The sequence below is a fragment of the Ctenocephalides felis genome, unplaced genomic scaffold, assembly GCF_003426905.1.
Source record: "Ctenocephalides felis isolate EL2017-DRISC unplaced genomic scaffold, ASM342690v1 CF-g0.4_SCAFFOLD_01886, whole genome shotgun sequence".
Classification (NCBI taxonomy): domain Eukaryota; kingdom Metazoa; phylum Arthropoda; class Insecta; order Siphonaptera; family Pulicidae; genus Ctenocephalides; species Ctenocephalides felis.
In genome coordinates this window covers 156,018,805-156,038,003 of record NW_020538040.1, presented here as the reverse complement: position 1 = coordinate 156,038,003, position 19,199 = coordinate 156,018,805, and the positions used below count along the sequence as shown (strand labels likewise).

The 19,199-nt window shown below is 27.0% G+C and overlaps 1 protein-coding gene across 1 annotated transcript in view; it reads left to right on the top strand.

The window, feature by feature from the left end:
* Nucleotides 1-19,199, top strand: part of LOC113376099 — a 189,303-nt gene that overhangs the window by 157,725 nt on the left and 12,379 nt on the right. The window contains exon 4 of the mRNA XM_026616026.1: nt 2,543-2,627. Coding sequence (XP_026471811.1) covers nt 2,543-2,627 — 85 coding nt within the window. The remainder of the gene's footprint in view (nt 1-2,542; nt 2,628-19,199) is intronic.

Here is a 19,199-nt window from a genome sequence, read left to right as displayed (position 1 = left end):
AGGGTAGGGTAGGGCACAAAGGTCCAATTTGACTTTGAATAATTCTATTGTGAAAACCAAACTAATTATATCACAACAAGTAACACATATCAAACAAACAACTTTACTAAAAGTTGTTAAACGTGTATTAAACTCCCAGCTAATTCATCATTATTAGGTAGGAATGTATTTCTTTTGATATTTTTCAAAAATATGTCATCTGGTTCTTTTTACCTCATAAAAGAGATAAAATGGGACAGCCAAGGGAAAACAGGTCCAAAGTCTTATTTTTATTGTTAATTAGATATTTTGAAATAATAGCTACAGTATGGAACCAATGCAATTTATATAAATTTCATTGGCAACTTTTTTGCAATGATAACACTGTATATAACCTTGATCTGGTATTTTATTAGAAATAATTATTGGAATAACTATTAATTCAACTTATTGTTTTTTTCAACTGAATTTACTTTTTTATTTACTATTTTTATTATTTACATCTTTGACTTACACTTTTCACATGTAAGCTCTTACAGAGGTTCTATTAAAAAACTCTTGAATCCATCTTAAAAATAACAATACTTTTTATAAAAATTGAAATAAGGTAGACTTGATAATTATATTGAGGTCTCGTAAACTAAACAACAGTGCTCACGAGCAGAAAACTAGCAACGTAAGAAAATACTTTTGTTATGGATTTTCAAACATTCCCATTTATTTCCCACGATAGCTACGTCATAAGAATCAAGGTGATGGCTGGTTATGCATCTTTTTTCCTCTACTTTTAAATAATGTTGTTAAACAATTCTTAACTTTACTTGTTTTTGAGATACCGGTGGTGGACCTTTTTACCGGCGGATCTTTAAACCCCGCTCTGACCTACACCTTCTTCAAAAATCATATCTATCAATCATAATGCATTATTCTTATAAAGCATGTGTAATAGCACAATATCAATTATTGTCTTTGAGAACAGTCTCGGCTTTCATTTCGGTATCACTGTTAGTCATTTGAGTTTGGATGTGATTTCATACTCTATTGCTCTCGGTAAACCCCAAAAGCTCGCGCTGATGCCCCAACAGAACTGATTACCGTCGCAATAACGACTATTAGCATACAAAGTTATATGACTGGTAAAACGGAATTAATGAGAGAAGGGTTCATTAAACGGCCATAAACTGTTCGGACACCAGCTCTTGAATTCGTCCGTGACGCGTGCGTGTGCGTGCACGCACACGAATCGAATTATCGAATGCCGGTAAAAGATACCGGGACTCATATAGGTAGGAAATTGATATAGACATTATACCCAAGTTTTACGTTTAATAGGTCTAAAATTAAGCTAACATATAAAGCATCGCACCGTGGTATATTACAAACGACACTCTACATAAAGACTTAAACATTAAAACTATTAATGAAATGATAAAAGAAAGGGGCAAAAAATACCACGAAAAATTACCAGATCATCCAAACAAACATTTAAAAAAATTAGGCGAGGAATCTCCTACTCGAAGATTTAAAAACATGGCAATACGATCTTAAATAAAATGTCAAAAAATAAAAAAATAAATATCTCATAGGAGATAATCTCTTAAATGCATTTACACCCAGCATTTGGTCTTAAAAATGTATATTATTTTGATCAACAATAAATCTATGGAAATAAAAAAAATATATAAAGCATTTAATCTTACTAGAAAAGCTTCAGTTTGAATTTTTCTTGTGCAACTTTTAACCTGCGATCCATTTTTATTGTATAGAGTCAATAGTATTAATCAATAGTACTGAGTATTTATTAGTACACTATCAATTATGGATCTGTATACTTAAACTAAAATATTTGTCTAAGTTCAATCTATTAAACTTAATTATAGAGACTTCTTCTTACTAAAAAAGCTTTAATTTGAATTTTTTTTATATTCTACTTTCAATTTGATTTCCACTTTTATTTTACATTATACTTCAATATTATGAAGATTCAATAGTATAGTATCATTTTAAAATAAATCTATGTCTGAATCTAAATATTCGAATAAATTCAATAAATTAAGCTCAAGTTTTATGATTAATTGGCTTAGAATTAGGCTTACGTATAGAATTACGTAATAAATTTTTATTAGAATTATATTATATGTGTATTTAGAATAAAATACGTGTAAAATCAATAAGCATAAACATAGAGCATTTCTTCTTACTAATAAATAACGAATTTTTCTTACATTATTAACCAGGTTTCCGTTTTGATTGATCATTATTGAAATAGTATATGTAGGCACGACTAATTTTCATAAATCATAACTATCACATTTAACCTACAACTTTTATTTTGTTGTTTGGAATAAATATCTGTAGAATTGAATCAGAACTTCTGCAATTTCATAAACACTGGGCTATATTAAATATTTTGTTATTTGTGATTTTATGCTGAGTCTAACGTTTACCAGGATTAATAATTCGTTTTTGTTCGATTTGTTTTATTTCTTAACAAATTCATATAGTCTTGTTTATAATGCTTTGAATATTAATTATGATTATTATTAAAATGTTTATTTTTCAGATTACTCAAATAATTTACGATGGAGTAGGAAGAACGACGAAGCCACCTGAAGAGTTATCAAAATTGTACATAGGCAATTTTGAAGGTAAGCATTGTTTTTACTTTATAACTATAGTTTTTTACAACTGCGCCAAACGACCAAAAACAGTAATTACTTTTTTAATTTGTTTTTAAAATTACTTGTATATCAATTGTTAGATTCAATTATTAGCTATTATTTTTTTTTAATTTGATATTAGACAATTTACTTCACTTCTATTTGCTAGTTGTGCTTTAATATAAGCTAAGCACATAGGTACTTTGCAATAATATTATTTTGCATTAAGATTTAAGGTAATGAGTGTTATGACATTTTTGCTTGTCTGATACATTTTTTTGATAACGTTTAGACAAGAAAATTTGGATTCTCGATTATAGATTCTAAAATAATTAATTAACCGTGTACCGTAGAATTCAATAACACATAACACATTTAAGTTATGGAATCGACTTTGTGAAAGTACATTGATACCCACGTACATCAGTAATGTAATCTTGAAGAATCACGTCATAGTATTACTATTGTTATCTCTTTGTAATACAACAGTACCATTGCATAGAAATAACATATTATAGAATGAAATTCCTTTATCTCAACACTGAAATGATCGTCGTAATTTGCGTCGACCGTTACCTAATACGTTTTATTCCTACGTTGATAATGGTGAAATACTCAGGCAAATTAAGTAATAAATAAATCCGTTAATTGAAAGTCAAAGCAGAGTTATTTTTTTGATTCAAAGTGAGAAATTCCAGTTTGGACAAAAATAATTATAAATGGTAATCTGTCCGAAGGCAGGTCCATGTGTGAGAGCTACCGCAATTGAAGATTACCTTTCTATTCATTGTCTATCACTTTCATTACCATTAAATACTGTTTGATACATTTTTATACATTTTTCTTTGTAAACTTTTGCTTCTGTTCTCAGTATTTTTTCTTTTTGCGTAAGTCATCAATCGCCTGCATTTTTCTTCCTCCCAGACTTATCACTCATTTTATTTTACCTTCCACGACGTCGTGTAAAAAGCACTCTTTTTGCAGAATGGGTCCGATCCAGTTTTCTTTCCTTTTCAGGACCGGGCTCAGTAGTTTTTTCTTCACCCACTTTTCTAAGAATTTGTACAATAACAAGTGAAAAATATTCCAAATGCTTCCGAGGCACTTAAACGCAAGCATTATTTTCCGTCAGTAAGAATGTGCTGCCGACATTAGATATCGTGAACAGATTGTATGATGTGTGCGATATTATCGTAATACTGAAATAACTTTGAAATATAAATCAATCTGATAGTACATATAGTCTTATCTATCAACGCGTAGCATGGGTTTTCATTTAAGTTCATCATAAAACGGAAATAAAAAGTCGCATCTTGACGTTTATTGCTAAAAAGAGAGAGAGCCAATAGCAAAACACAAGAACGGTCATTGATATGTCGATCTAAAAACCAGTTGCTGTTGTTTCCTCTGGCTACTGTCTTTAATTGTCCTCTGCAAATAAATTGTCAAATAATTTATGGCCGATGGTAAACCCATTTCTGATTTTCTGGTAAATGGTATTTGTTTTGCATCTGACACAATGTCCAAACACAACGTTTGAAATGTAATGAGTTATCGGTAATGCTAGAAGTAATAAGGTTTTTGTACGCTTTATTGTTTCTTTTAATACCGAAAACTTTGCAATAAATTATATAGTTATAGACATGGACAATTAATATAAAAAATTTGATCACATCTCATATCTTTCATTCTGACTTAATGTCTCATAAATATCTCTCATATCTTTATTTCTGATGCTTATGGTAATTTGTTTGATAAACAATGAAAAAAATTCTTTTCAATAAATATCATACTTTTTAAATTACATTGGGTATAACACAGTTTGAATAATTTTAGATATATTAACATATACGTTTACAAATATAGATTAAAAATATAAAGAATTATTAAATAATGTCAAAATTAATATGTTTTTTGTACCCCCTGTATTTTTTATGTATGTACCTATAGCAAATTTTATTTTTATTAACTAATTTACCTCTATTTCATGATCAAAATTATTAAATTATTTATTTATAGTTATTAGTATGTTAATGCTTATAGAATAAATCCGCTCATAGGTGGGGTAGTAAGAGACAGCCAGGAGCCAAACAGATTTAATGTTTTATTTTCTAATTCTCAAGGAATTTCACGAAGTAATAGCTACATTATTTAATCAATATAAAATAAAAATTTCACATTTTTTGCAACGATCACACTTTCTATAACCTTGATCTTGTATTTCTTCAGAAATCAATAAAGTCGGAATAACTATAAATTTAAATAATTGCTTTAGTAAAATTAACTTCTTTAACTTAATTTACGTTTTTATTTTCTATTTTCTTATAGTTTACACCCTTCCACTTTGTTTTATTTACTATAACCACATGCAAGCTTTAATAGATATTATATAATATACTGTCATATCTTAACTTAAAATTAATTATGCATCTTATAAAACAATTAAATAAAGAATACTTAAAAATTATATTCTTTTATTCATAAACTAAATAACATTACTTCATAAACTAAATAAAATAGCTAAAACCGAAAAAACTACCAACGAAAAAAATACGTTTGTTATAAATATTTTGATATTGACCTCCTGATAGCGACGTCATCGCTGGTTACACATCTTTTTCCTTCTACTTTAAAATAGTATCGTTAAAAAAATATATAGTTTTTTCGTTTATTATCCATACCCTACATAATTTTTGAATTATCAAGTCGACAAAAAAGCGTTTTACATATTTTTTCTCTCATTTTAATACATTCTATTTAGCCTCATTTTGTAGCAATAAATAAACTTGTGCAGACTTATTTTGAAGGTCGAGGATATATCTTTAATTTTTTTTCTGCGCCATATACCTTTCACATGGTACATGCAAATGACACATTTTCAAAAAAAAAAAACAACCTGCATTTATATATCACAATTAGTTCCATTACCCCGTAGAACCCTTACAATTTTTTATAAGCCATTTACGAATTGAAGGACAACGAACCCTTTGAGATTTAAATTGCCATTTTTTTGGTGAAATATAAAAACTGAAAGTGAACTAAATATATGTTGGTTTGAAAGCTTGGGGTAAACATGGGAAACGGTTGAGAATCAGATATTGAAATTTATTGCGTTAAACCATGAGAAAAAAACGTGAAGGATATTTTGTAAAGTTGAAATATATAGCACTGGTCAAGAACTGAATTGTTAAACAGAATTTAAAATCTTTACAAAAATGCAGACCAATTTTTTTGCTTTTATAGGCACTAACGTAGTAACTTTGAATTATATTTATGGAAATGAAGGTTATAGTTAAACAAAATATATGTTATGTTCATATATACTATTTACATTGCTCTATATTTTGAATTTCTATATTTCGAAAAACCACAGTCAAAATAACGATAGTTTGAGTCGCGTCTTTTTTAGTTATAACGTAACAATAATATTTTATAACGTAATTTTTACATGGAAAATTATTATGCAAAATTGGCATACAATTAAATTAAAAAATATAGGAAGAATATTAAGAAGTATATATTGAGAAAAGGATAATACTTATAAAATCTTTTAAAGGAGACAAAAGGCTATGTTTAAAAACCTATAACAAAAGTATTTTCTATCGTTGTTAGTTTTTTTTTTTTGGTAGTGAGCGCTGTTTATTTCCTTAATAATTTATAAGAGCGTTTAATTAAATATGAATTTATTGAATTTATGAAGAGATTGGCGTTTAATTTTCTATTTTTAACATTTAATATGTTAGGCAAACATAAACGAGTCTCGCAAATATGATTTACAGAAGGATTTGAACATAAATTAATAACTGAAAAAAACAATGAAAAATGTATATATTTATATATGCTGCATAAGTGTAATTTTATATGTAGTGCCTGTGATTTACGAAATGATGATGTACGATTTCTTATGTACTTTTATACATGTTTTACAATAAATATTTTTCTACAGTTTTCCTTCTGAGAATTCATTGTTATAGTAGTATGTCATTCATATAGTAGAAGATGAAGTCAAAGATCAATTATTATTTACAAAGCATCTGAACAAAAACTAATAATTTAAAAAAATATGTATATATTTATATTTGTATTATGATAATTTAATGCGTTATGTGTGTCAATTACAGAAAATTACTATAAATATTCTTTTTTTAGTTTCCCTTGTAAATATTCACGTCGATATTGTAAAATGCCAAATTTAACAAATATGATTTACGAAGCATATGAACTTGAATTAATAATTAAAAAAAGTGTATGTGTATGTTTATATATGCAACATTAAGATAATTTAGTACGTTGAGTACTGTGAATTACGAAAATTCCAATCTAGTTTTATACATAATCTACTATAAACATTTGCCTCAAGTTTCTCTTGTAATGTTACACGTTGACAATAATAATGAACCATCATTCTGTTCAAACAACATTCCAATAAACGAAGGAATTTCAATAAGGAACAAATTCAGTTTAGGGTCCAGCCCTCGAAATCGCTTGTAAATGTGGCACAGTTGGTACAAGGCGTTTCTGGGGCTGATTGTGAGAGACAAAAATGATGGCTGATGTGGCTTTTCTGTCAGTATAGAAGTCAGTCAGTCAGATTGTTAAGGAATGCGATAACATTTCATGTATCTAGGGAATTCAAAACACAATTTGCTTCAATAAATATTCTAGAGATGAGTTTTCACGAATGTCAATATAAGTCAATATGAGTCGTGATAAATATTTTCTGAAAATAATAGTTGTGAGAAAATAATTTAGGACCAATGTTGAAATTTATTTTTTAAAATAAACTAATTTATAAGTATATAAATATCTATATATCTATTAAAAATCTAATAATTAATAAATGTCGATGTATTTCTAATAAGTTTATTAACCATGTTTCCAACTTGTAATCCATCTCTAAATCGTGTTGATGCATATTGATAATAATAATAGTGTAATTATTATTAAGTTTTTTTTTAAATTTATTAATTTGTAATCTTGACAAATAATTATCTATAATGAGTTTATATATAAATTTAGGGTAGGGCGGGGCACAAATGTCCAATATGATTTTGAGCAATTATATTGTGAAATCCAATTATATCGCAACAAATAACATATGTCAAATAAACACCTATATGACTATGTTTAGTAAAACTCTCAGCTAAATCATCATTGTAGAAATAAGTTTCTTTTTGCTATTTTTCAAAAATTTGTCACCTTGTTCTTTTTACTCCATAAACGGGGTAAAATGGTATAGCCAGCATGCGAACAGAGCCAGAGTCTTATTTTTATTTAAAAAAAAAACGAAATAATAGCCACATTATTCAGCTAATGCAAAATATAAATTTCATGATTACATTTTTTACAGAGAGCTCTATATATAACCATGATCTGGTGTTTTGTCAGAAATATTTATCAGCAAATTTGAAATAACTATTTATTTAACCTATTTCTTGTAAAATAGTATTTTTTAACTTAATTCACTTTTTTGTTTACGATTTTTTATTGTTTACACCTTTGCCAGGTTAAAGGTTTAAATGGTCTTTTTACGTGTAAGCTTTTAAAGAGGTTTATGTAAAAAACTGTTGAATCTAACTCAAAACTAACTATATATATTATAAAACAACTGAATAAAGTATACTTAAAAATCATATTAGAGTCTCGTAAACTAAATAACAGTGCACACAATCGAAAAACTAACATCGGAAAAATACTTTCGTATTCAAAAATTAAGGTAATGCCTGATCATATTTCTTTTTCTCTCTACTTTCAATTATTATTGTTAATTTTTTTCAACTTTACTTGTTTCTGAGATATCGGTGGTGAATCTTTTTACCCCCAAACCTTTAAGCCTCGCTCTACCCTACATATGTATATATACATATTTCTTATATTTATGTAATATCTCTCTGTAAGTTGGAGTCTGACCCACCAAAATACCGCCCTTCTTAGGGCGGAATTACAGGGCTCCTTACAGGATTTCGTAGGCCTAAATCTATGGCGGTATCCCCATGGCGTTGTCGGCTTATGTCGAACCGCAGAATGCTCTTTTAATATTAGCGCTAATATCATCCGTAGCCTTTATCATCACGTGCGCCGCTTTATTCAAGAATACTTATTGTGCTTTGAGTCTATTCATTAAAAATTACATTAGAACTTTGCCCTTTTTAATAAAGTCTGCTGCTATCGTGAATACAGAGTTCATTATTATTAATATTCACGTGTTATGTATTTATTCATTTATGATGTAATTTGCTCAGTTAACAAGAGCAATAAATTATTATGTTTTTTTTATAACCGAATTAAGATTTTAGTTCCGTTGTTAATACACTAAGAAATTATGTAAATAAGTTGCTAGATTAAATTTGCGTAAAGACCATACAGTAGACGCTTGTCATACACTTTTCTAATACTTTTCGCAAAATATGCCATTTTGTAGCCAAACAAGATCTTGAAATGAAATTTCGGTTTTGTGTTTAAAATATATATTTATTATTTTTAAATTTAAAATATATAATAAATATATATAAAAAGGTCATTCTGCTATAGTAGTTAATTTATAATTTTTGACTGGATTTCGAAAAAAGCACTTGGTTTGCATGTTTATCAAAATTTTGGTAAGGTAAAACACATTTTTTTCATTTTTGAATTTTAAATACATTTGTGATACATCTTTTACTAGAACTACATAACATTTAACGAAAAGCTCTTTCGGCCATAGTAATTAATTAATAATTTGCATGATTCGACTGGATGTCGAAAAAAGCACTTGGTTTGTATGTTTATCAAAATTTTGGCGAAATAAAAAAGAGCTTTTCTATTTTTAAACTTTTTGATTTAGTGACAAATTGAAATAAAAAATGTAATTGTAAGGCATACAAAAGTTAAATAAATTAACACATTGACACATTACACATAGACTTATTCAAATCTATGGTTATATAATTTTATTCAAAATATAATTCATATTCAAATAATATGTTAAAATTATTAAATTATACTAATAAGTAAGTTAACTTAAGTATATAATTGTATACAAACCCATAATTTTTCAAGAAAATTTTTATCTTGTAAGTTTTTTAATATAGTAATATAATATTTTTTACTAGAATAATATATAGTATTATTTTCTATAATATTTCTTGCTATTCTAACAATGAATATTATAAATGAATTTGTTTCACTTTTTTCGAAGTGAGTTCTCTTAAAAGTTTTACGATGTCAATTCATAATCTCAGCAAACAAGAATAACAATCATAAATATTTGTTCAAAATAAATAATTTATAAATATATGGAGACATTGAAAATCAATTTGTAATTCTACACTCGAACATGGTCTATTAGTTATATATAAGTTATTATTGTAAGTTAGGACTCACAATGACTTTTGATTTCAATACTTATTTAATATTTCATCTTAGTCAGTATTATAGACAAATGTATCACTAAACTATTCTAATGCCAGGTAACTCAAAGTTACCTAATCAACTGCTAATTAACACTTATACACAACCACTGTATGTATTTCTGTAATCATTACTAATCGATTTTCTTCACTAGAATCGCAATTCATTTAACAACGGTAATTCGATGTTCTATTAAGCTTGATTAATTTGCTTGACAATGAACCCTATGCATGCGCATGTATGTAATATCACTTCCAATGAAATAAAATCATTCGAGCAATTTGCATTTTTGATTTTAGTATGAATTTTATGTGATGTAAGAAATACCACAACAGTCGGTTATGAAATAATAAAACTATGTTCACGATCATTAAAATGGTCATAGATTTACCTTCGTTTGATTCGTAACTAATATTAATTGATATTTGTTATTCATTAAATCGGATTTCACAAGAAGTTATTAAAACTACAGGATGATTGTGGTACGTATTTTTTTTTTCAATTAATTTATCGTTTGTTGTATTATTTATATGTGTACTTTTCGATATTTGCGGTTAAAAAAGTTTTACACAAATTAAAAAATATAAATTAAAAAATAATAAATAAAAAATATATTTATGAGTGTTTTTTTCGTGTAGCGAAGGAAAAGCGTTTACGCATGTTAGACTAAATCTTTTGTCTGGGTATGTTGGACCTAATACCGACTACTTGTCGCCACGAAAACCGCCATTGGGCGTTACATTATAGGGGGAGGATCTAGAATTCTATAAATCCTACTCGTCACAATTGATTTTTTTTAATTAGTATATATATATATATATATATATATATATATATATGTGTGTGTGAGTTTGTATCTGCTTAAGGTTGGTCCAAGGTAAAAAATACTTATTTTTTTTTAGTTTATAACATATTTATATTTATACATAAATATGTATGTGCAACGTTTCGCCATCATTTCTACTAATTTTAATGAAATGCCTACCACTAAAATAATTATTATGAAAATAAAAATAAATAAATAAATAATCCCTATAACTATATAGGATATAAAAAAATCTGAACGAATTTTACAAATATAATTTTATTTAGTCTGAAAACGGAAATTATAATTATTATAAGTTACAGAGACAACGATTTGGTTATTTACTATCGTATTTTAAATTTGTTAATCATTAGGTTTTACAGTATTTTTACTTATTCTTATATTCAAGCCATTTATACTAATATTATTGATTAGTACAACTCAATCGGAATTGTCACGAGTGTTTAGCTACATATTTCAAAAATATTTTTAGTTAGATAGATTAGATAATTAGAAGCTTTGATACTAATATGTTGTTAAACTAATAACATAGCTATCGTGTTTTGGGGACTGCAAAACATGCATGACACATATGTCTTCTTCAAATTTAAAATATAGTTACATATATTCAAGACCATTTCTCAATACATTAGTGCTAAATATTATAAATTTTGTTTTACCATTCAAATTAATATTGATATAATATCTATGCATAGAACAAAATTCTTACTTTGATCAGAACTAAAATTATATGAATAATACGTCTGTAGTCGATTCAAACTGATTATACTTAAAATTTAATAATGTCTTTTTTGAATATAATCCCTTATAATTCTATAATTATATAGTATTTCTAATTTGTATTTTTAAAATTAATTAAAAAGCTTACAAAATACATATAGTAATCGTGCTAAAATTCCACTTGCAGTTGCATTAACGGGCAGTCGAAAATAACGACTTAAATACGAGTGCCTTATGATCTTCAATGAAAACTATGAAAGCTCATCTCATGTAAGTCTAACATTTTGCTCACGAATTATAAATAATAAAATTTATAACATTTGGCTTGAGTAAAGTATTATGCGCAAAATCTATATTGTATTAATTACTAATCACGAAAGTAGCATTTATGACAGAATGAAACGTAAAATATTTCATTTTCTATGTATCGTTTGCGCATGTTGTATCACGAGATTTGGTCGCTTTTAATCATTTGCTATAATATTAACTATTAACAAAAATATAACTGTATAAATTAACTTTCATACTTCATTAGCATTAACTCACATCCATTATCATATTACAAATAGTAGCTATATTAAATATTCATGTTCGGTAGTCCTTGGGGTTCCTTCGGCTATGTGTATAAATAAATAAATTTATATATATATATATATATATATATATATAATATTTATTCTATATTTTTTTAGTTATTTGTTCTTGATTTATATCCCGATTTTAAATGAATTTTATTCAATTTATTATTTTAACTTACTGGGATGAGAAATTCATATGAGCAATTACCCTTTTTAATTTATATTATTCACCTATTATACATATTTATTTATATATACATATATATATATATATATATATATATATATATATACATATATATACATATATATATATATATATATATATATATATAGTATATGTATGTACAATATATGCACATACTCTACAAACGTTTCTAGAGTACCCATTGCCTATTTGTCTCACTTATGTAAAATAATTGTCACCTTGTAATATTGCAGTTTTATAATTACATTTATTAAAATTATTATTTAATTACAATTTGACTTTCAATAATTAGATTGTGAAAACCAAACCAATTACATTACCAAATATCAAATAAACAACTATCTCACAATGTTGAGTAAAACTCCCAGTTAATTCATCATTGTAGAAATATGTTTTTTTTTTATTTTCTCAAAATTTTGTTACCTGGTTCTTGTTATCTCATAATTCATCATTGTAGAAATATGTTTTTTTATTTTCTCAAAAATTAGTTACCTGGTCCTTTTTACCTCATAGGAGTGTTAAAATGGAACAGCCAGGTGGCAAACAGATCAAATGGCTAATTTTAAATTTTAAAGCTTCAATACACAACCAAACAAAATATAAATTTTATTGGCACATTTTTTATAACGGTAACACTATATATAACATTGATCTGAGAATTTGTCATTAATATTCATCATCAAAGTTGAGATAACTATTTATTTAATTTATCTCTTGTAAAATTGCTTTTTTTTCCTTTTTTGCTTTCTTTCTTTTTTATTTTTCACACCTTTGCCAGGGTACAGATTTAGTTGGTCATTTTCACCCTATCTAGGTGTTAGCTTTTATAAAGATTATATAAAAAAAAACTATTGAATCTAACATAATGTTAACAATACTTATTATGAAATAATTAAATACTATATACTTAAAAATTATATTAGGGTCACGTAAGCTAAACAATAGTGCTTACAACCAAAAAAATTAACAACAAAAGAAAATACTTTTGTTATGGATTTTCAAACATTGCTGTTTATTTCCCGATAGCAATGTCATATCAATGGCTGGTTATACATATTCTTCGCTCTGTATTCAAATATTGTTTTTAAAAAATTCTTAACATGTTTTTGGGGTATCGGTTGTGGACTTTTATACCCGCAGATCTTTAAGTCCCGCTATATTATATATATATATATATATATATATATATATATAATGCATCTATTTATTATTTATTTTTAATTTAATTCATAGTGGGTTTTACAAACAAATCATAATTATTATTCCTAGTATTTTCGATTTGGGTAGTATAATCCCTGCTTTATATCCCCTGAAATTACTTTCGCCGCATCGGGGGTAGTAAGTTTCATTGTAATAAACCCGCTCAGGTATACCCATGTTTCGGCGTCTTCGGTAGGTTTGCGAATCATTATTGCGCGCAACCCCCGGCTATTGTCTTCCCTAGGTTACGGACGATCTAATCGCAAGTCCAATGCGCGTCTCGTAAGTTGTCATTTAGTGCTTAAATGAGCACTCCGCCCGACTTAGTGCAACCACAGCCTTTATTCTGAAGCCATAAAACGATACTCAATCAACAGACAGATGATTCGTATTAAGTACAGATGCCGCTACCATTTATTGGTGTGATTTTTATTGATTATGATCTCGCTTTTTGAGAAATAGAAATGGTATAGGTTGATTTGCACTTGTATTTTACATGCACATTGAAATTTTTAATATAAAGCTCATTATTATTGCTCCACTTACCTTAAAACAATAAATGATTTCCAGTTTTAAAACCACACATCTTCATGTGTAAAACCAGATTACTATTTTATTTAATTATTACATATTTTTATATATCATCATTATAGTTATTATTTATTATTATATAAAATTTATATATGTAGATGTTTCTACATAAATAATTTTAAAATAAAGTATAAAACATCAATCACAAAATATCATTAATTCATATTATTTTGATATGCATTACTTCAATATTATTTCAATAACTATTCATTTAGTAACAATTAACCATCATTCAATTCATCTATTTTATATATATATATATTTGTTTAAAATTTATTTTTATTTTTTCCTTAGATTTGACCCATTTATATCTTTAAATCGAAGCCCTACTTTATCGACTTTCTGATAAATTTAAAAGATATACTATCTTTCACAATTTCTTATATAATTGGTTTTATATTATTTTGTTTGCAAATTTATTTTAAATTACTTATCACATTGACAGAAATATATTTTCATATTAAATGAAGTATATATTACAATATATTTAAATTTACTATATTTCTATTCAATACTACTTTTATATAAGTAGCAAACCAAATACTTTATTATTTATAGTGTAGTGTTGTATTATATAGTAACAATTCATTATCACTTCATGGAATACATAACAACTAATTAACATTTATTACAAAATATTTTTTCTTTGAAATTATTTTTAATTTTTTCCATAGATTTGATCCAATCATGTTCTTAAGTCAAAGCTCTATTTTATCGACTTTTCTTATAAATTTAAAAGATTGTTTATATGAGCGTTTTTTATAATTTTTTTGCAAATATATTTTAAAATAGTTATTACATTGACAGAAATAATTTTCTATCTTAATTAAAGTAAATAATACATTAAAATATACAATATTTGTATTCAATACCACTTCTATATGAGCAACAAACCAAATAAGTTAGACGAATGGTAATATTTACTTGACGGTTCTGCCTCACGCTCCAAGATGCCACTGGGTGTCAAAATTATTAGAGATCTAAACCTACTATTTTTAAATAATTTATTTGAATTTTTAAACGAAATTATATATTAATAATAATTTACAAATATGGCAAAAATATCATTTTATTTGTAGATAGTATGTAGCAGGTACCTAAGCTTTATAAATTGATTTTTGAAAAAACATAATCGTCTTCACGATTTCTAATACGATAATCAATTTTTGTAATTGAAATATCTGTTTTTGTGTTATAGAATGTTCTAATTAATTTTTCCATATTTTATTTTTACTTTTTCATGCCACTTTTTACAATATTCTGTATTAGAATTGACACAGATGTTTCTAATAAGATTTATATCCGTATCTAATTGGATGGACTCGGAGGGAACTTATTGGATAGGAAGCAATTTATGATATGATAGGAATCAACTGTTTTGTTGTATAAATAGGTTATTGGGTTTACAAACGTATAATACATTTATATAATGATAAGTAATAAGTATTTTTTGAGAGAATGTCTTGAGAAAATTTTATTATTTTTAATATTGAGTTGCTATGGAATCGTGTGTTCTATGCAAATAGAAATAAATTTTAATTTGTAGATCATAATTCTAAAATTAAAAATCGAATCGAATGTTAAGAATTGTATAACAGTATTTGAAAGTAGAAGGAAAAAGATGTGTAACTAGTTCATCGCCTTGATTATTACGACGTTGGTAATAGGAGATAAATAGCAATGTTTGAAAATCCATAACAAAAGTATTTTCTTTCTTGTTAGTTTTTTAGGTTGTGAGCACTGTTGTTTAGTTTGCGAGACCCTAATATAATTTAAAGTATACGTTGCATAAATGTTTCATAAGATGTATTGCATTTTTTTGAAAAACAACACAAAAACATATTTCTACAATGATGAATTAGCTGGAATTTTACTGAACATAGTCAGGTAGTTGTTTGTTTGATGTTTATTAATTGTTGTGGTATAATTGATTTGGTTTCCACAATATATTTGCTCAAGTCAAATTGTTTATTTTAAATATATATGATTAATATTTGTAGTATTCTGATCACAACAGTTACGTTATGATATGTACAATTAATTATTCACTAATATTATAACAAGCAATCCTAAAAGTCTTTAGTATATAAATTCTTACGTATCTTTCTGATCACAACTAGCCATAAAAATGATGATATGTCTATCATAGTTAAATGACTGTAATTAATGACCATTTCAAAGATCATTAAACAGAAATGCATTTTGATGACTGTGCACCTTGCTCACCCTTTCGGATATAGATATTGCCGTGACATTGACCTCGACGTCAATTCACGTCAATCGTTCTCAGTAAGACGCACCGTTACTGGAACATTACTCAAAAAGAAAAAGAAAAAACATCGTCTTTTTACCATAAGACACGCCGTAAAATTAATATTTTACGAGCGCGATGCCGATGTCAACTATCTTATCCGTCTGTGTCGTGTATCAATGCAACATGCTGCACGGTACATCAGCTCGCTGAAATGAATACAAGAGTAATAGAATCTGCTTGTAACGATCGAGGATTAAATCTTTAAATACTTACATTTATGATGTTAAAACTGATAATTATTTACATATGCACATTAGCGTAGGGTGGGGCACATAGATCCAACTTGATTTTGATCAATTTTATTGTAAAGACTAAACCAATTATGTATATCACAAGTAACATATATCAAACAAACAAGTATCTTACTACGTTCAGAAAACTCTCAGCTAATTCATCATTGTATAAATTATTTTTTTGCTGTTTTTCTAAAAGTTGGCAGTTGATATTTTTAAGTCCATACGCGGAGTAAAATGCTACAGTCAGGGGGCAAACAGGTGCAATATATTATTAAACGGATTTTACAAAATAATAGCTACAATATTCAACTAATGCAAATTTATTATTATTATATATTTCATGGGTCAAACAGAGTATGATCTGGTATTTTGTCTGAAATATTCATCAGCAGAGTTAGAATAACTATTCATTAAATTATTTTTTTATAATACGGTATATAACCTTGATCTGATATTTCGTCAGAAATATTCATCAGCAGAGTTGGAATAACTATTCAGTTATTTTTTTTGTAAAGTTGTTTTATAAATTAACATGATTTTCATCAACTATTTTGTTATTGTTTACTCATTTGCAAATGTAAAAAGTTAGTTGGTCTTTTTTACCTCACTCACATGTAAGTTTTTATAGAGGTTATGTAAAAAACTGTTGAATCTAACTGAAAAATAATACACATCTTATAAAACAATTCAACACGTATATTTAAACATTATATTTATATATCATAAACTAAATAACAGAGTTTAATACCAAGAAACTACCACCGAAAAAAAAATGTTTTTGCTAAAATTTTATAAAGCTAACTCTTTCACAAAGCATTTTAGAATGAAAGAGCAAGGTAAAATAAATGAATTAAGGTTAAAAATTACATTAATTAAAATAATAATAAATAAAAATTAATTCATTTTGAATTGATTATATAGATTTAAATTGATCAATAGTAATTTTTTTCAATATTTTTCGGATCAGATTTTGCTTACAAAAGTTGAAGTTGAACAAAGTTATTATAAAAAATACAAATTAGCAAAATAACATTCGATTTAAGTGGAAATTGCAATCGAACCAAAACTAAAAAAATATTATCAGCTAATGATAAACATAACTTGTTGTTGCTAAAATTTGATAATTCGACTAAAAAGCATTTCCGAATGAAAGAGCAAATTCAAAAAGACCGCGCTCGATAACGCGCGACCGGTATCAAGATCGGGAGTCCATAATCAAGCGCAAAGCCATCCATGCGATTATCTGATCCCTCAATATTCCAAAAACGCTTTCTTCATTAACATAGTTTTATTTGAACAGGTTCTAATGAACAAATATTTAATGAGCGGCTTTTAAAATGGTGGACACTTATAATGTCGCTAACGCGGACAAATTCTATAAACGAGTTTGGTATCGTTTTCGCGAATTCTGCCTATAAATTTCTTTCATGATATCGGCATTTGTGATATCGGATTCTTCGTAATCCGATTGTATATGATATCATTTGCGATTGGCGATTATAGTTATTATTACTTCATACACGACTATATTCTTTCAACCATGGTTAATCAGTGAAGAATAAAAGTCTATATATATTCAAATTAGATGTAATCGGTCGAACAAGAACAAGATGCTGCATGAATTACTTTAATCTTATTACTACTTCTGAATAGTTGTTTTGTAGAAGCGTTACATGTATTAGCAAGTCGATCAATTTTATTTTATTCGATGCCTTACAGAGGTAGATATAATATATACATATTATTTTTGTATAAAAAAATTAACATATAGAAAATGGAGCATGTGTGACCACCTACGACGTCTCTTTACTAGAAAATGCAGAAAAGGGTCGTCAAGGGCGCCCATTGAGACATTATACAGACTTCCGCCATGACATAGAAAAAAAATGGTTCAGAATGTAAAAATTGTAAACACTTAGAAATGGGGAAAATATCTTGCTCAAGATATTTTTTTGGGTTTAACCTACAAGAAGTTTATCAAGAAATATTTAAATTAAATACTTTACTTCTTCAATTTTATCATTTTAGAACAACTCTTCTTCTCTAAAACGACTGAAAAGATCCTGGCGTCAAATAAAATATGGACTTTCTTCTATAGGGTGAAATCCGTGAAATCTAAACTATAGCTTATAAGGCGCATTGTATCTTGATTACTATCAAGGAAATAAAAAAACCTCTTTAATTTAATTTATATAAAATAAAGATAATTTATAATCAATACAACCTGCACAAAAAGTAAAGTGTGACATTTACCATACCATTTATCGAATTTATAGAATAGCGCCAAACGTCGTGTTGTTTATATACTTTTTACACGAAGGTAACATGTCCTTTCTTATTCGGATTTCCTAGCTCGTCCTACAACAAACCGATTTTAATATTTATCCAGTTTGTTAAGCATGCCGCTTAAGGTATGTTCTATAAATTGATTGTGACTTTTATTGTATCTGGCACAAGATGATCGGGTAGGTGAGCGTTTCGCATCCCGGTAAATGTTC